Raw genomic sequence first — 26,332 nt, 5'->3', positions numbered from 1 at the left:
GTGTGACTGGAGCAAGTGGGTCAAAGGTCAAACGGCACCCAGTTGAACCTACCAACTCTGCCTGTTCCTGAAAGCTCAGTGGTCTTCACACAGTAAACCTTTTGTCGTTGCCATTCTTAGAAATAAACTCATACTTACTTACATAGTATGTCATTCAACCCCACCCCAAAATGCTACATTTTGGCTGTTTTCTCAGTTCCCTACAAGTAAATTCACAAACATGGGGGTAAAGGGGGCGTTGATTTATTTTGGGGGGGTGGGGGGGAGGGGGAGAGACACTAATGTGTCATGGATACCCTTTCCAGGAGAGGGGAAAAAAAAAAACATGAACGCTTAAGCACTGCAGAACAGATTTTAGCATTTACAAAGTTAATCTATCTTTCAAAAGAGCAACATTTTTTAGCAAGCACCTGACAGTACTGTGATGGCACTAAGGTTTCCAATAACTGGTTCCACATCTGTCGAGCAGAGAAGGAAGAGCCACCTATTTTGTTTTTGCAAACTTTTGGTATGGTTAGACAACTGGGTGGAAGAATGCAGAAGGTATAAAGTAGAATGTATTTGTAGGAAGCTGGCTATCTATGTAGTGTACCAAACGTAAGGGGACACTAAGCAGATAGTCCAGGTGATCCTATTGGTTTACAAGGGTTAAAATAATAATAATCCCAAATGCTCTCTTTTGTCGTAGTGTGGGCGAGCACCTTAGGCTTATAAGAGGGTTGTGTTGAGCATTTGTTAAACAGCCAATAAATGAGACACGAAGAAACTAGACCAATTTAGAAAAAAATACAGATTTTTATCTTTGACACCAAGGTCAGTTAAGTATTGTTCACAATAGCAATATTCGAACACTTAGAAAATACAGCTGTCAGAACTGAGGCATGAACCTCGAACGCGGTAATGTTATCCTATGGAGAAAACATGTACTGCACAGGGTCACTTACAATCGACTTACAGGACTGTTCTTCTGGACTCAAGGCGAGTAGGGGTAAATGTGCTTAGAACCTGCCCTTGGGTGCGGGTGCAGAGGTGCCCCTAGAGGTGTTAGCTTCAGACACTATGCGTTAAAGTCAATGGGAGCAGTACCGTGAAGAAAAGGGCTACAAGTGGGGGTTGGGTGATCAGTCTGGCTGAATCCAAAGGACAGCTCGGTTCTTGAGGGTCTCTGAGGCCTGAGGGCACTGTGGGTGTGCTCAGATGCTGAGGGGTTTTGTCCAGCAGGGCACCGTTCTTTAGAGGTGCTCACTTCTTTGGGGGGGGGGGGGGGGGGGGGGGAGAATAGCAGGGCCACTTTCAGTGCTGGCCCTCGGTGATGCAGACGTCACTTAGTCATAGGTCGATCTTGGTGGTGTCCGCATGGACACTTAAACCTTGGTGCTTGTAACTGGTTGGATACTCGGGTATTGTTGCAGGGAGGCTCCGGGCGGGCTCAACATCTGGAAGACAGGCTAGGTCGGCTGACTGCACTCCTGGACACACTGCATCCTCTCCCTGAACCGATGTTCCCTTGGTGGACCCGATGGTCAGTAAAACTGAGAACCAGCCATTCACAGTTGGTGCCTGTAGGTGCAGGTAAGTGGCCCCTCCACTCCAAAGAACAGAAACTAGTCCAGGTGGCAGACTGGTAGGATACTAGTCAGCCAGCCCACTGGAAGACTAGTAGGTTTCAGAGTGCACCTGTAAGGTGCCCTCGGAATAAATCCAATACTGGCATCAGTATGGATTTATTAAGTTTAGGTGTCGAATACCAAACACCATAGGTTTCAGTGAAGCCATTATGAAGCAGGGTAACCAGTAATGACTAGTGCCCATACTGTACTGTTCACCTAAAATATCTAGTAATAGAACTAGACATCGCAGAAGCATACCTGCTCATGCAGATATGCCCTCATATCAAATATAATGCACCCTGCCTTAGGGCTCCAAGGCCTGCTGTAGGTGTGAGCTACATATATTATGTGCAGTAACCTTGGCATGGCAGACAATGAGCTTGTCATGCTGCGTTTTTACTCAGTTTGTACCATGACACGCAGCCTGCAGTGGTAGTCTGCATGTAATTTGTATGGGGAGGGGGGGTCCCTTAGGTTGGCACAATACATGCTATAGCCAGAAGGAACATGTGTACCACTTAGGCCTGCTCACCAGAGCAGGTACCAGTGCCAGAGCTGAAAACTAAAATAAGGCCAAAAGCTTTGGGAGGTTGTGCTACAGTTTTTTCATGAAGAGTGCAGCTATTTCAGAGAGTGCTATAGGCACGCTGCCAATGGTCTGAAAATGAATTAGCTCACGCGGAAAGCCAGTAAGGTTAAGCAATAATGGGCCAGGCATGATAATCTAGAAGCTCCTGTAAGCGGGGATGCTGCTGCATTTTAAGCAGCCCACATTCTTTGAAGTGCATGTAAATCCTACATTTAAGAAATCGGCAGAAATAAGCAGTGTGTTTGTCAAGGCTGGCACAGACACCTCGTGCCCTATTCACTTAAATACATTTTCCTGAGCTGCTTCACGTAAAAGAAACAGACGGGCATTAGAGAGGGTATTTGGTTTAAATAATTACACCTACATTTTTTTTTAAACATGGCTAAGGAGAGAAGAATTGCTGTCCAAGTAGGGCAGTAGGTGCCCGTCCAGAGATGATGCGCTCTCTTATATAAGTACCTACATTTTTTCGGCACTAGGTTTAAGCCAGTTACTTCCCACCTCACACATTTTTTTGAATTGCCAGCTTGAGGCAAATTCACCATCCAGCTGCACTAGTAGTTATGTCATCCACTTACACATTAACCTTGGTGTCTATCTAGCTTGGCTGAGGGCCAACGTATTTGTTAAATAATTGAGGAGACAGTGATGAGCCCAACAGTACAACAATGTAAGAGCTACTTCTGGGGCCCAGTAAGGAAGCATCCGGACCGCTCAAGAGTGATCAGTCAAAAAAAAAGATTTAAAACACACTAGGGCAGCATCTGTGATACTTGCTGCTCTCAGACGCTTGTCTAGGTCAGCCATATCAACTGCAGCCAATAAATCTAGTTATACCAGTGTGTTGATACTTTGATAGTATTTGCATAAAATATTTAGAGGGCCTTGGGATACTTGCCCCATTTCATATTGCCGGCAACACGATTCCCTGAAGTCAGTGACGGGCGACAGCTCTGCATGGATGGCTTGGCCATTGAACCAGCGGTTGTTGAGTTCAGCCAGTGCTCGCTCTGCATCCTCCTCTCGGCGGAACTAGGGACAGAAACAAAAAGTTTGAGCACATAGCCAAACAGTCCTTTCCCAAAGCAGCTCACAGGCGCCTACGTTTGTGTGTATGACTTTCTAACCCACTGACCACTTCTTTCAACTAGACAGATAGAACCCTCCAAATAAAGTCTACCAAGCGGAGACAGTCTAAGAAACAACTCCTGGGACGGTAGCAGTGTGTGGCAACCACAAGAGGAACAAACAACCACCGACTGGCGCTTGCTTTAGACCAGTTAATACTTACACCTTCCTTTTCATTTACCACACTCTTCAAGTAGATCTGGTCCAATACTTATGTGAGATGTCCTTCCAAATGCAGTTAAAAGCCACAATTTCACAAGGAGAAGATCTGTTTCGGAAGTCCTGAAAATCCTGTAGAACTCATATAGGCAGTTACAGGCATCCATCCACCTGCTGTGTGAGCTATACCAGACAACACACATCATACCCCTCACTTTAGATTTAAGAAAAGAGATCTTTTAACTAGCCTGGGGCACCATTTACTTTGTGACCTATGCAATAAGTGAAAAAATAAAAACAAGATTCAAATACGGAGATAATTAATCAAATGTGCTGTTTAGATTATATCAATTTAAAATCGGAGAGGTAAAGTAATTGAAAGCAAGACTGGAAGCAAAACTAGTTTATTAAAATGGTCTAACTAGCGCCCCTCCGGTTTTTCTATTTAGACAGTCTGCAAGGGTATGGTACGCCCAATTGCCATCTGTTTTGACTGATCACATTTTTGTCAACAAACTTCAAAACCCAGGACCTTTCCTGCGAGGCTTTCAATTACTGGGATGCACCACATCAGAAATGGGCTGTGATCCTAATGCTAACAATGCAATTACAGAAGCTCGCTTAAAAAAAAGGAATTCAACACATGGGTGGCAAGCTTTGAAAATAAACTGCAAGATGTTTGGTGGAGACAGACGTGAAGGACTTCAACCAAATTTTAAAAGGACCCATCTAAATGGCCTAGCACATTGTGCATCAGTTTAGCACTGCGCAGATTCATGTTCCAAACGCTTTTTCCCCAAAAACACTTTTTAGCAGCATCGACAGAGCAAAATACATTCAGCAGGATACCACATGTATCCACTCCACAAAATACATGCTTACTTTTGAAAAGTGGACTTTATAAAATGGCCTTCTCCCCCCTGTTGAGTTCCTCAACCCAAGTGGCTTCTTACACTGATTCCTTCAGAGCCAGCATCGCATTTAGGATCTGCTTACCACCTACAAAGCAGTAACTACCAACCACAGTCAATGTAATATAATGCTTGCATGCTTCCCAGATGTGTTATCTCTGCAAATACAAAAACATTCACACATTTTAAAATCGGTTTTTAATCTCCTTTACAATAGTAAACCCCTTAACTAGCATAACTCAGTCTACAGCCATCAAGGATGAGGAGCCAAGGAATGGGGTGGGTACAGTGATAGCACCTCACGGTGCACCCTAGTCAACAGGGCCCTTCAATAAAGGCTTGAGTAACAAGCCTGATCCGAGGAAATGTTTGACTGTACTGCTAAACACTGAACTCTCATATTTTGATCTGCCATTTTGCTTTCAGTAGCTATATTTAACATTTGTAGAGGATTATTGTGGGATTGCAAAGGTCTGATTCACACAGCACTTTCAAGAAATGCAGGTTATCACAATTTAAGAGATACATACCACAATGCTGTAATAGAATGCTTTCCTGTCCATGCAGGACACCCCCAAACCATCCCTGGTGTCCAGTACTGTGAGCCATCAGGGCGTTGCTGCAAAGATGTAAGAAGGCCTGTGCTAAAGCCCGGTGGTGCAAGTGAAATGTTTGGGGGGGGGGGGGGGGGGTGGTGGTGGGGGAGAGAAGGCAGGAGTGTACTGTTCTCAAAGCCCCTGCCCCCGCCCCCACCCAAAAGCAGGCCCTCATGTTGAAGCACATTAAGGAAGAAAGTTGTATAAACATGCTATGTCCTATTCTCGTCAATACGTGCTGCAGCATGACAACTGCAATGGGAATTCTAGCCACTAGCAAGGAATCAAGGGACACAGACTACAAATCATAGTCCTAGTAGTAAATGTGGTTGTTGTGCATATCTGGCACTTTATTTCTCAGATTACAAGTACTATTGGCATTGACCTGCAAAAAACATAAGAGCAGATAAAACCAACCTTAAAAGTACTCCAGTGGGCACAGGTAGAGGCCAGCATCACATCCAAAGTTCCATGCATCATCCACGAAGATTCATAGAACAAGAGCCCAGGGTACCAATGCTATGAACCAACCAGTAATCTTTGTTCAGCCAATTCACTGAGTATCTGAAGTTCTTTATCAAGACGCCCTGTAACCGTTTCTAACACCAAGAGGTTTTTTGTATGGCAGAAAGTTAGAGCCTAGAGCAGAGTAGTGGGCCATTATTTCCTTCGGAAAACTGCTTTGTCCTAAGTCTTAAGAAACCGTAGTTAAGGAAAAGGAGCGTAGTGCGTTACGGTAAATATGTACTGAGTGATGAAAACACGGTCATATCACGTTTTTAAAGGCGTTGAAACTGCTGACCGTTTTGCTCCTTTGTGTAGGTCAAGTTTTGGGTAATTGTGGACAAGGCACATGCCTCTGGCGCATGCACACGATGGCCGGCGATGGGCTTTCTACATGGTGGGGCTGCCCTGGGAAATGGATTTGTTGTGAGCTCTCGGATACAGCTTAATTTAGCAGCACTTAATACGGGTTTAAGATAATTAGGATTTGTCACCGAGATCTGGGACATAGAACAATCGTCTGCTGCAACGGACGGGGTTTGCCGCTGGTCTCTTCTGGTGTCGCCCGTGGTTGGGGACTTTTCTGGGAAGGACATTCATTATACGCACAGGTAAGCTTGAAGGTTCAGAAAATGAGGACATACACATTTATATGTGCCTTGTCGAAGCAATGGACTACCTACCAAGTGGTGACAGAAAGGGGTTAAAATTCCAAAACCTCACTCACGGCAGTAGGTAAACAAGCCCTCCATGTCTCACCCGGAGACTCGGTGTTCCACTCAGGTCGCTCATTCCATGAATGTTCGCCATGCACTTCTATTTCAACCCGATTAATGCTCATAAGCGCTTTGCAGAAAACAGCCCGCGTTAATCTGGGAGCCTTAACTTTCACTCACAGTATAGAACCTATAGCAACAAGAAAAAAGACGACATCTGCTCTGCAGGAGAGAGAAAAAAAAAAAAAGTTTGCTGAAGAAGGGGAAGTAAGTGAAAATTCTCATACCCTGCAAAGCCCAAGATGAAATAAAAGCTAGTGCAGTTGCAGGGACGATGCTTGCACTTGGCAACGTATTCCTTTTCACGCCGCCTTGAAATATCTTAACACAGCACTATCCATGTACTGCATTACTCGGTGCAGTACTACACAAACCTCGAACACTACTATTCACTCAATTCCCAAGAACCTGCTAGTACGGACCGGGCCAAATTTGATAGTATTTTCCGCAGTTAATGAATTAGCTGTAGTGTAAATTCTACACCTCCGTGTTTTATTTTACTCGCTAATCTACATTTGATGTATTAGTTCGTTTATTGGTCAGCCACTTGAGATCTTGAGCCATGGCTTGGGGCTCCCTCAATTTGCTGTTCTGCATCAACTACTGCTGACTTAATGGATGATAGCTTTTGTTACTCTTGTGTTTGCATGATAATGGTTTATCTTGATTATGGCAATGAATTGTATTAATCCCGCTAAATAAAATCTAATCTATCCACGTCCTTAAAACTTTCTTCATATGGTTGCCTATATGCCACCACAGGAATCCATGACTAGAAGCGAATACCAGCGAGGTGTGCGCACGCCACCACCCTCCCAGTCTGTGAGCATCACCATGTCAACCTCCACACCACAGGCGAGGCTGGAGAGGCCTAAGAGTTCTGCAGGAAGCATCACCAGCACACAGGATGCCAATGGACGATGCATCAAACCCAAACAAGTCCTGGCCTACCTTCCAAGGCCACCTACGGACACTCGTCGCTATGGCAGTTTCCCACAAAAGGTAAGATTATCACTTAAACTACTCATCATGCGTGTACCTTCTAGCAAACCCGTACTGGCACACTGATTAGGCTGTCTACAAGCAGAAAACACAGACAAAACTCTAAAGAGCTTTTCCAACACCAAAACCATCCCTATTAGTAGTAAAGCTCATGAAAAAACCAGTGTATTCACTCTTCTAACCAAGGCCCGTCTTCTATGTCCAAAGGCCAGGTGCTAAAACAATAACACATCAAGGATCAGCCTGCCCCCACACCACAATACACTGAAGTTCACAGAAGTGATTACTAAGCTTCAAAGAGCAGCCTCCTCACAAGACGGAAGTAAACCTACAAAGAGAATGAGTTATTGAGGCATCCTTATTCTACACCTAGGCTACTGACTACACATCCGCTCAGTTAATCTATTTTGAAGGTGTAATAGATGAGAAAATAACTTACTATGTGCCAGTATGATTCACAACCGAGGATGAGAAGTCAAACTTGCATTTGTTTCTGTTTGCAGACAGACTGCATGGTGATTCCATCATCTGCACCACCCGAGGAGATGAAGCCTTCAGTATCTAGCAACCCAATTCTGCCTCTGCCAGACATCATGCCAAATGGAATCTATAAAGGCCACATGAGCACTAATGACATTGGCTGCGTCTATGCTCATGTCGCCAAGCAGCGACCCAGTGTCTGCATATCCACTGACTTACCCAAGTACAGGCGGGCTTCGCTGCGTGAAGTCAACGCCCGCTGGTACCCGCGCCACGCCATTAGTGTGCCCAACATTGCACACGCCCCACGATACATGCATATGCCACCCCGCAGTTTCTTCTCAGCCCCTTTGGTGGGCACAGAAAAGACACAAAAGCAGCGCTGCAAGCTGATAGACAATGACTGCAAGACTAGCACCAAGCGCAACCGCCAGCGCTATGTCACCAAGGACGGCAAGTGCCGCGTCAACCTTGGCCGCATAGAAGAGAAGAGCCGCTTCTTGGCAGACATCTTCACAACTATTGTTGACCTAAAGTACCGCTGGTTCCTTTTCGTCTTTATGATGTGCTACATTGTCACGTGGCTCTTCTTTGCTACAATCTACTATGTTGACTCCTTGCTGCGCCATGATCTTTATCACTCAGGAAACATCAACTGGCAGCCCTGCTTCCAGAATATAGACAGTTTTACGTCAGCCCTGCTCTTGTCGGTGGAAACCCAGAGAACCATCGGGTATGGCTTCCGCATGGTGACCTCCTACTGCAGCGAGGGAGTCTTTCTTCTCATGGCACAGTCTATTGTGGGCTCTATGATCGATGCCCTAATGGTGGGCTGCATGTTTGTCAAGATCTCTCGGCCAAAGAAGCGTGCCCAGACTTTGATCTTCAGCGAGAAGTGTGTGGTGTGCAACCGGGATGAACGGCTCTGCCTGATGTTTCGCATTGGTGACCTACGTGACAGCCACATGGTGGACGCCAAGATCAGAGCTAAGCTCATAAAGTCACGCCAGACCACCGAGGGAGAGTTCCTGCCCCTGGAGCAGTCCGAGATCAACCTGGGCTACGAGACCGGAGAGGATCGTCTCTTCCTCGTGGAACCACAGGTCATCTGTCACACTATCGACGAGAACAGCCCCTTCTGGGAGATGGGGCCGGAGCAGCTGCAGCGCGAGCAGTTCGAGATCATCGTTATACTCGAGGGAATTGTGGAAGCAACAGGCAAGTAATCAGAACGTGTGTAAATTGGGGAAATATCAAGAGTAGCCACACGTCACTACTGCTTACACAGGTAAAACGCGTGTGGTAAGAAAGGGGGCAAAACTGTGAAGGCAGCTTACCCACAACTAACATCTGGATATGCATGCTCAGATTGGGGGTGGAGAGTCAAACTGGGGCAGATAGGCAAGAATAGGTTGAACACAGTCGAAGAGTTTAAAAAAAGGCAGCAAAGACAAGTATGTTCCAGAGAAGCAGTGCTGAGTGATGAAGTTTTTAAAATCGCGCTGAGAAGCTAGGGAGATTAGATTAAAAAGGAGCAATGGGAGGTAATCGAAAGAACCATGGCTGGCTGCAAGGAACACTGAATGAAGCGCAGTCTGCCCGGGCAGAAAAGGCACTAGAATAGAAAGCTGCTGTTGCAGCGGGAGTATTATGAAACTGGCAGTACTTACGGGCTGGTGCCGAGATTCCCAAACAGGATGGTAGTAATCCAGTTGCAAAAAAGAGGAGTGATTTGACAATTTGGTGCAAATCTTCCAGAAAAGGGGCAGCGAAGCTCCGATTGAGAGAAAGATCTAGAAGCCAGTGTTAGTGAATTTAGCAGAAAGTTCTAGGAAGGCCAGTGCCGATAATGACGGTGCAGTGAGGAGGTAGGTTAGAACCTTCCAGAAAAGGCACAGCTGACGTACTGGGGTGTTTTTAGACTGTTCTGTAGGAAAAGGATGAAGAATGGGCATGATCGAATAAATACATACTAAAACCGTTATAAGGTGGACAGTATTACTGGGCCGGTGTGAAGGTTGCAGTAATAGCAGGAGATGTTGGCTTCTGTTTTTAGAATTGCTATGATGGAATAAGAAAAAAAAATAAGTCTTGTGTTACCATTCTTTGCCAGGGATGACCTGTCAGGCCAAGACATCCTACCTGGAGACAGAAATCATCTGGGGGCACCGTTTCGAGCCCTGCATAACCCTGGAGAAGGGAGCCTTCCGTGTGGACTACAGGCGCTTCCAGAAGACGTTTGAGGTTGACATACCCCGCTGCAGCGCCAAGGAGATCGAGGCCATGAAAGAGCTGGAGAACCCAGACTCTCCGGAGTTCAGTCTGTACTGGGAGGGGAGTGACTGTGCCCAGAGCAGGCGATGCACCACAGAAAGGGGGAGAGAGGAGGAGGACTTCTCTGAACCAAGCAGCCGCCCAATCCATAACATTGTGGAGGAGAGAAGTTCAGAGTTCAATGGGAGTGATGTTGGTACCTAGAACAGAACCAAGCTGACAACACTGATGAATAAAAAGGACAATGTGAGATGCACAATCACGTTTAATTTGCTTACTTCTGCCGCTTGTCATTAACATATAGCAAACATCCTTTACCTGCTTTCATGCACGCAGAGCTTCATTTAACTACTGCAGATACATACCACAGCATGAAGCAATAGCGATTTAAACTTTTAAAAACACTCAAACATAACCTTTTACCATATGTGCTGAGCAGCAAGAACGAACAACAGGGGTAGTTACCTTGACATAAACATTACCGACGAGGTGATCTCCCAGGTTATCACAGATGTTCATTTCTTCTATTTCACCATACTTGGCCTGAACCTCAGTAAAAACTTCCTGCAAATCAAGAAGAAATGACTTATTAGCCCGAGTGACTTCACAGTAGCAACTTATAGCATCCATAAAGCAAAATGCTTAGTTTACAACACACCCGTGCACAGTACCCTATTTGAGACGACTGACTCCACAAAACCCGTTTGTTAACAATATCCCAGTACTAGAGTCCAGACAAAAAGCGACACATACCAACTGATGCCAAAAAGTAACTAAGATTACTCATTATTGGAGTTTTTTGGTTGTAGAAAGTAAAAATGAGGGAAGACTCAATGTGCGCTAAGGGTCATGAAAACCAGTGCAGCCCAAGAGACTAGACCAAGCCACCTTTCCGAACGTTAACAAGAGGTTCCCACCACCCTCTGCACGAGGTATAAAGATGATCACCAAAGTCCACTCACCTCAAAGAAGCTATCATAGTGCTCCTGCACCTCCATGTCACTCACATGACCTACAGTAGAAGGAAATAGAAATATATAATAAACCGTTACGGATGATCCCCCTCCCCCTTCACAAAGAATCACAGAGAAACAATTGAAGAACCAATCTACTCGTCTAAGAACCGTGCCCCCACTCCTACTCACTTGGCCAGGAATGTCCCTCATCAACAAACCTGCCCCCCTGTTCTTATGCTTAAAAAGGACGGACGTCATTTTGCTCGTGGTCAGCTGGACTAAGCAGACCCCTGCCCCTTCATGCTCCAGCACTACCAAGTTGTCCTGTGTGTTGTACAACAGCACACTGATTCGAGTGTGATAAGGTAAAGGAAGGCTGGCACAAGATGGCTTCACTAGACTTTAGCATGCCAATACAAATGCAGTGAACAGAAGTGCTAGGAGGCAAACCTAATCCAATACGTAACAACGTGCTCTAGGTTTGATAGCACTTGATACAGGAACCTACCACCCCTTACACAGGAAGGCCATGCCAAAGACAAACTACTTGTACTCAAGGACATAAATGTTTCATGTTTATTTAGTCCACTGGACAAGTAGGCCCACCTCAAAATGTGCTGTCTCCTTTGCTCTCCCCCGTACCCACACATTATTCAGTAAACTCTACCACATAATTTGGTCCTCCCTGCAGTATACAAATTGTGACCGCAGTTCAAGGACCTCTCATCGGGACACCTCCAGCCTTGAAAAATCCAGACGTCAAGATTATAACCCTAGCTAATTTGTCAATTGCATTTTTGCATGCTCCAGTTAAAAGTCCCTTCAGAGAGAAAATATTTTACTGCACGTGTAAGCTCCTTTCTCAACAAACCAGCCTCTTATTTGAGAGGAGTCCAATTCCTTTCTGGAAACTGTAATTCCCGACAAGGGCAGGATTGAACCTATCTTTAATAGATTGGGAAAGGGTTGTAGGAGTTGGTTAACAGACTTTACCATGTATGTTTGTGCGCGCCCACAGTCACAGGTTGTACCAGCATGAGATCTATCCCTTGCTGTCTACTTCCACCTCCTGAAAGTAGATTTGTTTCCATGAAAATCTTCAAGCAAACAAATCCTTTTACTAGTTCAAAACAGACTTTTGCACATGTACAACCTTACGTGTGTAAATAGCTAGGAGAATTTGGCAGCTACGTTGCAGAGTTCTTCAGCTTGTAAAACCTGAACCAGTCACTTAACTAGCGTTTGGTATAATCTCACAATTAAGGCTAGCATGGAAGGTGAGCTACCTTGAAATGACTTGGCCACGTTGTGTAATTTGCTGGCAAGTGGAGAAGGATAGAGCACCCTTACTGATCCCAAATTAGCATTGTAGGCTATCAGGAACAAATAATCTAGTTTGATGCACAGTATTTTACAAAATCGAAAAAAAATGCTTGAAAGTAAATTTACAGTTAAAAAGGGCTGATATATTCAGCTCCACAGTGGTCTAAACGCTGGCATCAACAGAGCTCATTAACAAAAAGAGCCTGCGACTATTTAAAGATGTGGCAAGTAGAACCCTGTGTGCTCCAAGTGGGTCATTATTAAAGTGTTACTAGAAACCTTTCACCTTCCATTACACCATCAATTCAGTTCCTACTGCCTTCTATTGTGTTCTGATTACAGTCAGTGCTTAGTTTGTAAAAGACAAGGTGCTGGGGCCCACACGATTTGTTCAGAACCCCGTTGCTGGCGCCATCGTACGTAGGGGACACTGAATACCAAGGCTGCGTAGTCTTGATTCCACCTCATGCATTTATTATCCAGCAGAAATTTCCTCTCCCTCACTTTTGCAGATTCCTTTTCATCACTGCTTTCTCCCTGTCACCGTTTCTGTCTCTTCCTCCTCATTTCCGCCTTTTGTGTTTTTCTCTCTTGCTTTGAATCAAAGTTTGCCGAGGAAAAAATAAGTGCTTGGTTCCAAAGAAATGAGTGCCTGTGGGCCCCTGCAACTACTCGCTCAAAATAACACTGTTCTATTGCCCCTTCTCCCACCCACTTCCGATCTAGTTTGCCTACTTTCCAGGCCCAGATGCCAGTCTGTACCAGTATCCAAAATGCCCCTTCGTTCCGGTATAATCTTTCCCTCCGTGTCTTTAGACAAAGCCCAGCGTCTTCTTTGCTCCACACGTCCCAGGCATCATCTCATCTCCTACCCACATACAGCACCTCTCAGTCTAGCTGTTATCTAAATACATGACAGGTAACCCACAAGCCAAAAAACTACCAACTGCCCTTCACAGGTGATGAAAGGGGGCGTTTTGAAAAGCTTCACTTTTAAGGTAATATCTACAAAAGTATTTTAAACGCAGTAAGCAAAATCTTGCTGGCTGAAATTCAAAGCAGCTTGAAGCACCATTTACAAGGGGGCGGTGTAACAGCTTATTTTATGAGAATCAAATTATGGCATCAATCTACGAGGCAACTTCATTCTCACCAAGCGGCTTGTGTTGTAGAAAGGCTGCAGTTGCTGGTCTTGAGACTTATTTACAACTTAACGCCTAATACAATAAGGCGATACAGTCTTCCAAATGTTGGGATGTGATGCAAAGGAAGGCTTGTGGGGGGGCAAAGAGATAATGACAGAGGTGGAGTACTGCAGAAGTTACACTCTTGTTCCAGACACTGTTTGGCAGAACACCTTGCCCCAAATCTTGGTTTAGATTTGCTTTCCTCAAACCATATGCTTTCCATGCAAGCTTCAGAAGTGATACTAGAAGCAGCTTGCATTGAGCTAATGAGCAGGTGCCTCTCATGTGAACACTGGGCTAGAACGAGACTCGCCTCCCATAAATTGTAAAAGCCAAAGAAAGGAATCCAACAGATTCTTAAAATGGCCGAAAGAACAGGCTGACGGACGTCATTGTTACTGAAAAGATGAATCCCATCTGTCGCGCGTCAAGGGACGTGGGTGCACGTTAGTGTTAGTAGACAGGCATAGTTGTCCCTCTAAACAGCTCAGCCCATCTGCGACGAGCTCAGGCTGCACATGAGGAAACAAGGGAGGGGAAGACATGAAATTCCCTCCAGATACTTACAGTGGGAGCCATCAGCTGTTTGGGCTGTATTCTGAGGGTTCCGATACAGGTTCAGCAACACAATAGTCTGAAAAGTTATAAAAACATATTACTAAGTGCAGGGAATAGATACGCGTCTACGAAGGTGACAATCTCATTAAAAACAAAATAGCACAGCATGGATTACAGATCCTAAAAAGTGAAAACAGGAAGAAGCAAATTAAAGTAGGAAACGGTGATAGAAAGTACACACATAATGGCTCAAGCAGTGTTCATGGTATGGGGATGGACAAAATGAAAACTAAATGGTTCCATGGCTAATTTAAAGAATTGGTGAAACAGTGCATTTGTAACAAGATCCTAATAATGAAGAATGGCAATCAAACACCGTAAAGAAATGCCTCTGTATGGTCACCAAAGTTTTGGACCGATGCTGCCTTTTTTATTTTTTTTAACCTCAGCGTGCACTGAGGCCTGCTAATAAGACGTCAGTGTCCATGCTGACCTTCAAATATGCATGTTCCATTGGCTTAAACTCAATTGGCATAAGCTTTACCTACTTTTATATCCGTACTATATGGTACTTCGGGTATCAAGAGACAGCAGCACTGGTTGTGGTACCCTGAATGTGACAAAGGTAAAAAGTGGTTCCTAGTCTGCCAATGCAGCCTGGAAGGGCCATTTTAAACTGCTAACTCAACTTTGCCATTTAAAGTAATGGCAAAGCCCAATCCTCACTGTTTAATGCGTGTAAGATATGCTTATTGAGCCCTAAGGGTGAGTACTGTGTATTAGAGAATTTTAAATACATGATCCACTTCTTAACAGTAAAATCGCACAAATGCTTTTGCTGTGGAGGCGGGCAGTAGTCCCATTGGTAAGTGCAGGGTTACAAGCGGACAACTCAGCCTTGCTAACTTCTGACTGGGATGACTAAGGTGGATACTGTAAGGTAGGTGTTCCCAAACGTTTTTGACCCGTGGCTCCCTTGACCCGAGGGACGTTGGCCATGGCTCCCCATTCTCTTACTTTTGTTTGGCAGGGGGTGGGGTAATGTAAGCCTGACTTCAGGCGTACTTCCATTTTAATCCCTGAAAATAATTGTGGTGAAGCCAATGAAGGTATTATAAACATGCACGCCCTGAAAGCCCAGAAACATGCCATAATTATGCCCACAAACCTAAGACAACGCCAGCATGGCACCTTCCACAGGTCAACATTTTCTGGGTTTTCTAGCGCAGACCCTCGAGGCACCTTTTTACCTTGTGTGTTTTTCTAATTGGGCACGTTTTGTGGGTGTCACTTGTGTTTGCCCTCCAAGTGATCCTTCACTTGCATCTTTAATAGGAGGGTGTATTGTTACACTGCTGGAAGGCATCGAATAATAACTTGATGATCAGGCTGGGCTTAATGCAACAAGTTGAAATTAATGTAACTTGCTGCAGTGTTCAACTTTTACAAAGCTGTTACTTTGCTGCCCAATATCGCCCGTTCCCATTCACAGCTGCACATGGGGGTCTGTCCCTAGACAGCTTTCTGCCCACCTGGAGAGACATACGAATGACTTCCAGGAAAAAAAACGCAATAAAAGCCTGCATGCGAGGGGTTTTAAGCAGAAACATGTTATTGCACTTTTAACAAAGGTAACAGTACTTAACTGCAATATTTAAATACGTCTAGACATATTTTAACATTGCCATCATTATAAAATAATTGTGAAAAATTCTGAAGGGGGGGCCCATGATTTTTACTTTTCAACTGGTGGAAACAGCATAAAAATGTTTGGAGACCACTGCTCTATTGTGTAGGCAGATAGGCTGGCACTAGGGACGGAGAGGGGAAACCAGATGTCAAAACTGTTTTTCATGTAACCCCCTTGGTAGCCACACCTCTGGGTTGGGCTAGGGAGCTTTGCATGTCAAGAGGTGTTCTCCCATCTTGAGACTGGTCAGAATAGAGACTTCTAGGATAGCCAGCTTCTTCTTCACAAGAAGTTGTCACTAGCCAGAACGGAACCTGGACGATAAATAGCTAGTGGCTGATTCCTCCCCTGAGGGCATTTTTGGGCATCCAGATCTCCCTGGACTGGAGAAGAGGACCAAAGGAATACTGTCCTGCTGCACCATGGACACAGCAAAGAAGCTGCATTTGCGTGGCCTGCGCCTGCTGTACCTGGTGGCTAGCCAAGGAAGAGGGACTGTGCATGTTGGGTCCTGCTCATGGAGAAGTCGACTGCAGAGCTCAGCAGAGGAAAAAGACTCCACTGGGCCACAACAGCTAGAGAAGCCTACTGGTAGTACAGATTCCCTGATCTCCGCTCCTCGGCACCATGCATTTCAAGAGATCAAGACCAACACTCAGAAGTTACCCCCACATCGTCTGGACCCCACAGGGACATCAGAATGCAGCTAGGTCAACCAGAAGGCAAGTTACTGCAGAAAGAAGAAAACTGCTGAAACCACTGTACCGGGAAACTAGGCTTCTACCCAAATCAAGAGAAATTCAAGAGACTTCGGCCTCTGTGGCCAGGATTGCCACACCAAGCATGTGGACCAAGGAATAGCTCCACCCCCCCCCCTAATCTACCACACAGCAGCTTTAAGCATCTTCAGCATCCTGTATCCCTTGCATCAGAAACACTTCAGATAAGTCAATGGCAAGTATCCACTGATGCGAAAACTGAACTGGAGACTGCTTTTCTTGTAGAAGTAACAGTTTCTGTGGACCATGGTGGGCCCCTTGACTGGCTCCCTGCCAGAGCTGGTCACCTAACGTAACTAAGTAACTGAATTAATACTTACGAAGGTTTAAGTGTCAAATTTGTTGAGTTTGCCAAAGCTGGTTTGCAGTTAAGTAAATTTACTATACGGTGTAAATTCTATATCTCCCGAACCCTTGGTGGATCTTTTTGATGTAAAAAATTATACAAATACTCAAACCTTTTTTTACATGGATGTCCGATTTCTCAAGCGTCTCATGCAGGTCTTCCTCAATTCTTTTGGAAATGTCTAAATTCTTTACACTTGCTCCTCTGTATAACTCCAACAGCTTGGATCCACGGTTATCCAGAGTTGAGTTAAAGGTCTGACCAACGAATCCTGACAAACAGGAGTGGCAGCGATTTACACTGTGAGGTCATATAACCACACCATATAATGGTCCTAGTAGTGAATCTCTGTTTAGAACATACCATGTCGACTGAATATTTAGAAAATAAATTTCTGAGCATCTTCATCTAGAATTAGGTAGAGCACCACATTCACTGAACGGCAGGGTATGGTACCTTTGAAATAATGTGAAGACAAATTTCAAGGATGGTTTTATCATGAAAAGAATTTCAAGACAGGGCACGCTCGGTGAAGCCATGCTTAAGACCAGAGCTTGAAATGACAAGTGAGCCGAACTGTACTGAAAGGTGCTTTGAGTGCAGTGAAGTGACATGTATGAGGAGATAAGTAACTGTCCAAGGAGATTACATTCTAGGATTGGGCACTATTAGCAAGAGTAATTAAAGAGGTGATACCCGTGGCAAAAACATTGCAGAGAATGAGCTCTAGAGCAGTACATCATTAAGAAATGGCTATAGAGTGAAGAGCAAATCCCAAGGGACACCTCTGGGAAACCGCTGCATTGTATAGCAAGAATAACTGAGGAAATGCTGTTTATAGGTTGCATGCCAATTCAAGGGGAGGACAACACTGAAAGAGCTGAATACAAAGGGAGAGGGAGGGCAAGTTCTGAAACACTCCACAACTTGTGGAATGCTGTGCAGAAGTGCAGAGCGAGTTCTTTCACGCAAACAGAGTTCCACGGGAGAACAATAGTGGTAAAGTGTTGCGTGTTACTGGAGAGTACTGGCATAGAAATCGAAGAACAGGGTGCTTCATGGTGGGACACTTCTGATGAGGTTTTGTCTCTCAGAGTCGAACAAGGTACAGAGCAAGCTAAGACTATGGAAATGTGATTAAGCGGAGAGCGAGTTCCAGAGGAGAACGACACTGGTGAAGTATTAAGGTATGATTGGCGAGCGAGGGACATGCCATGACTCAAGACATTTTGGGTAGGAGAGTAGTGCAAGTTCTAGGGCAGCCAATGAAAAAGGAAACTTGCATGAGCGGCCCTGAGAAGTACACCACTGGTAACGTCACGTGAGTGGAGGTGTGTGTGTGTGTGTGTACACCACTGGTAACGTCACGTGAGTGGAGGTGTGTGTGTGTGTGTGTGAGTACACCACTGGTAACGTCACGTGAGTGGAGGTGTGTGTGTGTGTGTGTGTGTGTGTGTGAGTACACCACTGGTAACGTCACGTGAGTGGAGAGGTGTGTGTGTGTGTGTGAGTACACCACTGGTAACGTCACGTGAGTGGAGGTGTGTGTGTGTGTGTGTGTGAGTACACCACTGGTAACGTCACTTGAGTGGAGGTGTGTGTGTGTACACCACTGGTAACGTCACGTGAGTGGAGAGAGGTGTGTGTGTGAGTACACCACTGGTAACGTCACGTGAGTGGAGGTGTGTAGGTGTGTGTGTGTGTGTGTGTGTGTGTACACCACTGGTAACGTCACGTGAGTGGAGGTGTGTGTGTGTGTGTGAGTACACCACTGGTAACGTCACGTGAGTGGAGGTGTGTGTGTGTGTGTGTGTGTGTGTGAGTACACCACTGGTAATGTCACGTGAGTGGAGGTGTGTGTGTGTGAGTACACCACTGGTAACGTCACTTGAGTGGAGGTGTGTGTGTGTACACACCACTGGTAACGTCACGTGAGTGGAGAGGTGTGTGTGTGTGTGTGTGTGAGTACACCACTGGTAACGTCACGTGAGTGGAGAGAGAGGTGTGTGTGTGTACACCACTGGTAACGTCACGTGAGTGGAGGGGTGTGTGTGTGTGTGTGTGAGTACACCACGGGTAACGTCACGTGAGTGGAGAGAGGTGTGTGTGTGAGTACACCACTGGTAACGTCACGTGAGTGGAGGGGTGTGTGTGTGTGAGTACACCACTGGTAACGTCACGTGAGTGGAGAGGTGTGTGTGTGTGTGAGTACACCACTGGTAACGTCACGTGAGTGGAGAGAGGTGTGTGTGTGTGTGTGTGAGTACACCACTGGTAACGTCACGTGAGTGGAGGTGTGTGTGTGTGTGTGTGTGTGTAATAAGTGGAGAGAAAGTTCCAATACATGACTCGTGAAATGCTGTGTATGAGTGGAAAACTACAAGTATTAAAGGGTTAACGCAGAACGCCACAATGCTTTCAGAGGCAGGAGATCCATGACATTGTTGAGGCATCGCCTTATACCTGACTGAATGTTGGTTTGTTGTGAAGCCGAGAACATCTGTCCCCATGGCGGCAGGCACCGATCTTAAAGTAGAAGGAACAGTTAACCCTGTGGATAAAACGAAAAAGAAATTAATATTCGGACCCACTCTGCTCACTTTCAGCTACCAAACAAGTGAAGAGGCGGCAGAAGAACATAATTTTCAGTCACAGTGCGACTATTAAATAGACACTATTGTTTGTACTAGATTACCCCCTTCAGACAATGTGTGACAGTCACTCACCAAAGCCAGCATGACATCATCCACAAATGTGGCATCTCACTACTCCCAACTATTATGCAATATGCCCGACTTACGTATTGGTCCTCTAGCATTACAGCCTTCGACTGCTCCTATTTCCTACTTTAGCATGTGGACCTCAATGACCCATACAATGACCCTTTGCAGCACCACTGTGGCATTACTCTGAACACAACAGAGCTCCCCCTCGATCCTGACACTGAAACCAGTGGCCATTCCAGACCCCCTCAAACTGATATAGCTATTAGGTTATGAGCTGGGAATACATGCAGCACACCCCTCATTCATTTGGCACCCTGACAGGTAAGCAGGCAGAATTCAGTTTGTAGGATTGGGCTTCCCTTGGAGAGGTCCTAATATAAAGGGCTTGTGTGTTTTTTTTTGGGGGGGGGGGGGGGGGATCACAGCTAGAACATGCAGGTGCATTGTTCCGAGCACCATGCACTTGATTGTTTTTCCTTGCTTTAGTCCAAATTTCCACCTCAGGATAGAAAGTGATATGGGCAGGATTGACGCACTAACCCTCTTGAATCTGACAGCAGCTTTCAATACCATTGCCCATGCTCTGATGGTTCAGTCTAGATGGCATGCTTCGACTGGCTAATCATCTTCATTTGCACTGTCTAAAATGTTATTTGTAAGTAGAAGGTACTCGGCTAATTTTCAGTCTCAACCAGCCACTGTCATCTACAGATCATAACTAACTTTCCTCCATCACTGCTGGAGAACAATGGATGACGGTCAAATAAATCTAACTAAATCTACACAAAAAAACTCAAGTGCTTCTCACACACGTGCCCACCTTCCTAGTACAACCCTGGCTGGCCCACTTCTACCAGCCCAAGCAAACTCATTCTCTCCAGGTCCCTGCCTTAAGCATCTTTCTAATAAATATCTTACTCTAACAAAAGAAGCATGAGAAGTATTCTGGTCTTGTTTTTCCAGTTTAAATTGTTCTGCAGGGTCCTCCCTTTTATTGACACTATGTATCATCCTCCTATTTCAGACATACTTAGATGGCAGCGATAGCATCCAACTAGGCACCCCACTAAATTACGACAAAAACTAACTGGGCAGAATGTAGCATCTAGAATTACAACAGGTACCAGGAAATGGCTACGTATTTCCCCAATTCTGAGCAAACTCCTCTGGTTCCCGCTAAATAAATATGTAAAGTTGAAATCCCTCTCTTGTGCAGATAGCTATTCACCATCACCCACATTCCAAACTAAGTTCTCTCCCCCCCCCCCCACCCCATGACCTCCATCAGGATCCCTCTTACTTAAAGGCCAGAGAAAAAGCTTTTTAGGTCGAGCCTTAGCGTTTGACCTGTTGTATACTTTTAGTATACTTATACTGTGGTTCAAAGCTATTAGATTTGTTAGTTGCAGTGTCCTTCAAAAATCCTTGCTCGCTAGTGGTCAGTTCTGCCTCTTTGGGAGAAGCACCAAGAACTGTATAATTACGCTATGTCCTTTCTATCTCTTCTGTAAGGGACTTTTTTTGTTTTGTTTAGCATTTGCCTGTTTCTCTACACTGTGGGTGCTTGTTCAGTCCCTCCTCCCCACCAGCTCCCTTTGCAAACATAATAAAAACATAGGGGGGCTTTTTCAGGGTCAGCTTGCTCTCCCCTCGCTCTTTATTTTGTGTAAACATGATTCCGTTTCACATGCATATATTTTTTTTAAAGGTCACAGTAAAACACAACCCATGTGTTTATTCGAGTTGTGCAAGTTTGAATTTTTTCAAGATGGCTTGCCCGTAAATGTTTTTCCGTGCTCTCAGCTTGGACTTAAAATGTGTATGATTGATCTTGCGAATCAGCACGGTGTTCGTTTTTTAGGAGCAGGATTATAGCTAGCGTTATCCAGTTCGTAACTAAAACAATATATTGATCCATCCTTTAAAAGCTGTTCGTAAATATACCAAATGGTTTTTTGTGTGCATTCCTTTGCTCCGATCGAGTGTGCACTTCACAGTGCCCCCTGGGTACAAACAGGAACTGACTATAGTGGGTTTGTAATTGGCAAAACCCGTGTGCTGAGGGGTTTCCCAGAGTTCGGTGTGCCTCTTGGAGGAGTCCGGCTATAAAGATGGTAAGGGCTAAGTCCTCCAAGCCGCCCCCTGCTCTGACACCAGTGCTGCATCGGAGAAAAGGTATTTCCCCAATCCGAGCAGTAAGGATGCCCTCTAGTTTTTGTATGGTTAAGGATACTAATGCCTCTCTACTGATCAGTAACTCTCAGAGCCGGAGAGCCTATCGCCCTTGGTGCCAAAAAAGCAGCATCCTTTCCACAACATTAGCAAGAGTCACATCAGAATGATTTGTTGGCAAAGGTGATAGTTTTGGTCAAATTTAGATGGGAGCCGTTTGTTGTAAGCACTACGATGACATATGCTGAAGATACTAGGCCTAATTCGGTGATCTAATGTTGCACCAATGCAAAGCTCCTACGTAGGATCATGTCACGTGTGGCATCAGCGAGTTGTTTCCAACATGCACGGGCACTTCACTGGCCATAGATTGCAGTGGAAGCACTGCCCCAGCGAACACATAGTCCCAATCGAACAGTGTATGTTTTAACAAGGATATGCTCCTTTTATCATGAAAGGAAGTTACAAACGATGCCTGCAATGTGTGCTCAAACTCACAACAACCAGTAGACAAGGCCCTCTCATTACTATTCTCTTTGCATGGTTGGTGTAAGCCAAGCAAGATACCTAAAGCAACATGTTTGTGGCATTTAAAATAGTTCTGTGTTAGTAAGACATTGCTTTAGTGATTTCAAGTACTGCTTAGATCAGTAAAGATCCTGTTTCACTGTAACTATTGTTTTCTGGTCCCCACACAGTACATGCGTTAATCAGCTGAATATCGGCTGTTAGCGGCCAGACAGAGTGCAAACATCAATGACCTAAGAAGGAGTGTCAGTGGCCCCACACAGTGCATGCATCAATAAACTAATAAGGAGTGTTAGTGGCTCTACACTGTGCATGCATGAATGACCTAATAAAGAGTGTATATGGACCTAAACACTACCTGCATCAATAGGCTTACTAAGGAGAGTAAGTAGCCCAGTCAGTGCCTCTGGGTTAAAAAAGCTGCAGACGCCCCACACAGAACTTATGTCAGTGGACCTGTGAACCAGCATCAGTAGCCCCACAATGAATGCACCAGAGGGCCTAATAAGAATAATCAGTAGCCTGACTGTGTAAATACAAAAAATGACCTAATACTACGTAAATATAGCTTCACAGGTTGCATGCACCAATGGGCTTAGTAATTAGCAGTAGTGTCTCAACAAAGTGCATGAAACAATGAACCTTACAACGCATTTCAGTAACCCTGCGCAGAACATGCACAATAGGTCTTCTAAAGAACATCAGTGGCCCCTCACAATGCATGCATTAGTGAGCCTGGTAATGAGGGTCATTGACATCACACATTACAAGCATCAGTGGGCATAGTAGCTAATGTCAGTGCCCTGCACAGACAATTTGCAACATAGCTAAATAATGAGCGTCAGTGGCATTACACAGTATATGCATCAATGAACCTAGCAATGGGCGACAGTGGCTCCACACAATCCATGCAGTAAAGGGTCTTTTAACAAGAGTCAGTGCCTTATGCCTGTGCATGTAACAAATTCTATTTTCTTGGTACAATTTAGTTATGACAATACTAAACAACTGTAATAAGAATGCACTACTGCTCTACAGTAATAATGATGCAGTAGAGTAGTGTCATAATGTCAGTTGATAGAGACAAACAAGCGCAAAAGACAGGCCATTGATCAGAATTATAACTGATCAAAATTTTCAGCTTTTTCTTCTGAACTATTTTCTGTGAAAAGCTGTCATGAGCTAACAAGGACACATTATCCTCGGTTGTTTATTAGTGCACTGCAGGAATTAATTAGGAGATTAAGAATGTACCCACAAGTTAGTATCCATTTTTAAATTTAACATTTAAATTCCTTAATATGCAACTGAAAGTTGGATATTGATGCTTCAGTTTCATAGTACAGACCAGCAAATATAGGGTATCTTTCATAACAGAAAGGGAGAACAAGGATATAAAACAGGTCTTAAGAATTCTAGTTTGTTTTGTAGGTCTGTTGAGCAAGTTCTGCACTGAGGTCTCTCTAATACAATCATGACCATAATTCAGGCCAATTTAACATCCATATTACACTATGACTGTTTCAATACTTGATTTGTTTGGGTGACCCTTCTAGTTTATTTCTCCTTTGTGGCTGCCGTGTGTCTTTTCTGGTGGAATTGTGTTAGCCAACCAGCAACTCTGATGGAGGGGTGCTGAAAGTGGTATTTTATTGAAATTAGCACAGCACATTTAAATTAGGATGCTCAATGGCAACATTTTCAAATTTTGCTGCAGATAGAGAAAGAAGGTAAGTGGAATTGCTTTAGTCATATGCAGGGACACTGTAATAATATGGCAGGAAAAGACAACATTATGAGGCAGCGTTGACCAATATATGTGGCAAGAAAAGTCCTGCTATGAATCCACAATGCCAATAGCTGTAACTCAAGCAAATGCGAGACATATTGCATTGCAAATGCTTGTTTCTTTAACTTGCTGCAGCTAAGCTCTGGGCTCCCTTCCTGTGCCTCTTACTTGTAATCATCGTCAGACTTCAACAGTTCTCTCGCTATTCTGTGCCAGAGCTTTAGCCCCGTGAAGCTTCGGCATTCATGCACTTTATTTCCTTACAACCAAAAGAACTAGAAAAATTAGTTATGCACTACCTCCATTAACCCACAACTCTCCGAATAAGCAGTGACGCTTTACCAATCATCACACCACATCTATGCCACCTGCATGCTGCTCATATCACGCCTGCAGTACCACATGTATTGACTTCCCCTGTAGTAGTCTTGTGTCTGAGAGAAAGATCTCCTAACCTCATTTCCCGACGGTTACCATATAACCATATGTTACAGGCCTAGTGAAATGTACCGTGGTAGAACAAAATGACTTAAGAGAGAAAGGAAAAAAAGCTCTGAACGGGAGGTAGGACACTAGCCATTCTGTCCTAATGGTATTGATCCCAGCGTCTCTGCATTGTTAATTTGTGTGTTGTAAAGAAAGTATGTGAACCACTGGTGTTGAAGAAGTGAATAGACCTGCACGGACATGACATAAGATCCATGGAACCGATCTTCTCGTTCTATGCTGACCAGGGGTCAACTATTGGGCATAAAAGAGGTTTGCCATGTGTATTAATCTGCATATTGTAATCCAAGTACATCTTTCCATAGGAGTGGGTTGTTCAAACTCCCCTCTTGAGCGGAAATATCTTAGTATATAGAAAACTGGTTATTCCTATGGGGTTCTTGCAAGCCTCTCCTGGATAATCACCTCAGAGAATACACCGTGGCAGGCTGAATGGCTGCTCCGCCCTGGCTTTTAGGTGGACTCCTAGGGAATACGCTATAGCCATTTTTGTAATGGTTGCTCCTTTGCCATTTCTGGGTGGACTCCCAAGCCCATATTTTTCTGCTTGCTATAAAATGAGCTAATCCTATTAGTCAATACTGCCGTGCTTGGGTGGACTTTACAATGCAATTGGTCGCACATTTGCTTGAGTTAGAGCTATTGGCGTGGTAAATACATATTTGGACTTTTCTTGCCACATAACTCCACTGGCCCTGCATATAACTAAAAAGCTAGCAGGCCTACTAGAATATTATTAAAAGTTCCTGCAAAACAAACCTTCCAGCCATAAAGGAGCTTAAAAAGACACTGAATGGTGTGAGGGGTTATTTTGAGGTCCCCGTTAACCTACTGTGGGGACCCAGAGATTATCTAGACAGAAATAGCACGTTGTGGTGAACAGATGAAGGTGGTTCCATTATCCTAGGATCACCACATGCTGATTTATGAGCAAAAAAAATTCTAAAATGAATCCCTTCAAAGCATTATGGGGAGAGTTTTAGTGCTGTGAATATTATAGTATGTTAACTGTAATGCTCAAAACAGCCCTTAGAGACCACTCCTGGCAGGGAACAGGTAGGATTAAGGAGTAGTGTGGCAGGGTGCTGGGGAGCTCCTCACCAACATGTCTTGTCAGCCATCTTGCTTGGCGACAGCTTCCCATCTTAAACCCTTGAACCCGAAACAAGTAGAGCTTTCACGTGGCTTCAGTCTGACATTCACGTTTTGAACTCCTGGTCTATGACTAAATACAAAGCCTTAATATTTTGATGTAAAACGGGGGAGAGAAAAGAGGTCCAGTGACTGAACTGCACAATGTAGAACCAAAAAACCTGGGATCAATTCAAGCTTCCCCAAAGTGTATGATCCAGGAAGGTACCTTAAAATATTCAAGTTCAGAATGTGGTCTGTGCAAAAACTCTCATATTTGACTTGAAATATAATGTTGCGCTATGTGTAGTAAGAATCTAGGCCATATATACTTTGCACAAGGCAATTCATTTGCATCAGAACACTAATTACATTGTCAGATTGGAAGGGGCCTGAAAGTTTCCAAGTTGTTTTACAACTTTCACTTTTAATAAATGTCCCCCATGCACTGAAGTAATCTGATATAGATATGCTTCCACATACTAAACAGTTTATTTTACTTTGGTGACATCATATTTTTACATGATGTTTGTTGCATGATTTACATACCAAACATTCCCATAACTCGGATCATGCACAGGCTCTTGGAGCCTCGCCAGCCTTATGGCTTG

General features: G+C 44.5%; 2 protein-coding genes across 4 annotated transcripts in view; one reads left to right on the top strand and one right to left on the bottom strand.

The window, feature by feature from the left end:
• U2AF1L4 (U2 small nuclear RNA auxiliary factor 1 like 4) overlaps positions 1–26,332 on the bottom strand; it is a 58,940-nt gene that overhangs the window by 21,179 nt on the left and 11,429 nt on the right. The window contains exons 2-6 of one of the 2 annotated variants that reach the window (XM_069201140.1): positions 19,332–19,419; positions 14,063–14,129; positions 10,992–11,041; positions 10,495–10,593; positions 3,094–3,231 (exon numbers count right to left, since the gene is read on the bottom strand). In XM_069201140.1, coding sequence (XP_069057241.1) covers positions 3,094–3,231; positions 10,495–10,593; positions 10,992–11,041; positions 14,063–14,129; positions 19,332–19,419 — 442 coding nt within the window. Of the gene's footprint in view, positions 1–3,093; positions 3,232–10,494; positions 10,594–10,991; positions 11,045–14,062; positions 14,130–19,331; positions 19,420–26,332 lie in introns of both variants that reach the window. The other variant, XM_069201139.1, reaches the window with a different exon arrangement.
• Positions 6,014–10,245, top strand: LOC138246492 (G protein-activated inward rectifier potassium channel 4-like). 2 transcript variants are annotated; one of them, XM_069201138.1, is made up of 4 exons: positions 6,014–6,108; positions 7,036–7,275; positions 7,779–8,973; positions 9,869–10,245. In XM_069201138.1, exons 2-4 carry the CDS (start codon positions 7,042–7,044, stop codon positions 10,231–10,233), a joined length of 1,794 nt encoding a protein of 597 aa, XP_069057239.1. In that variant the 5' UTR covers positions 6,014–6,108; positions 7,036–7,041; the 3' UTR covers positions 10,234–10,245. The 2 variants fall into 2 exon arrangements, with proteins under 2 accessions (XP_069057239.1, XP_069057238.1); XM_069201137.1 differs by lacking the exon at positions 6,014–6,108 and having other exon boundaries at positions 6,765–7,275.

This window comes from Pleurodeles waltl, chromosome 7 (assembly GCF_031143425.1).
Source record: "Pleurodeles waltl isolate 20211129_DDA chromosome 7, aPleWal1.hap1.20221129, whole genome shotgun sequence".
NCBI classification, from domain to species: Eukaryota; Metazoa; Chordata; class Amphibia; order Caudata; family Salamandridae; genus Pleurodeles; species Pleurodeles waltl.
The sequence above is the reverse complement of the archived record's forward strand: the minus strand, read 5'-3'. Positions and strand labels throughout refer to the sequence as shown.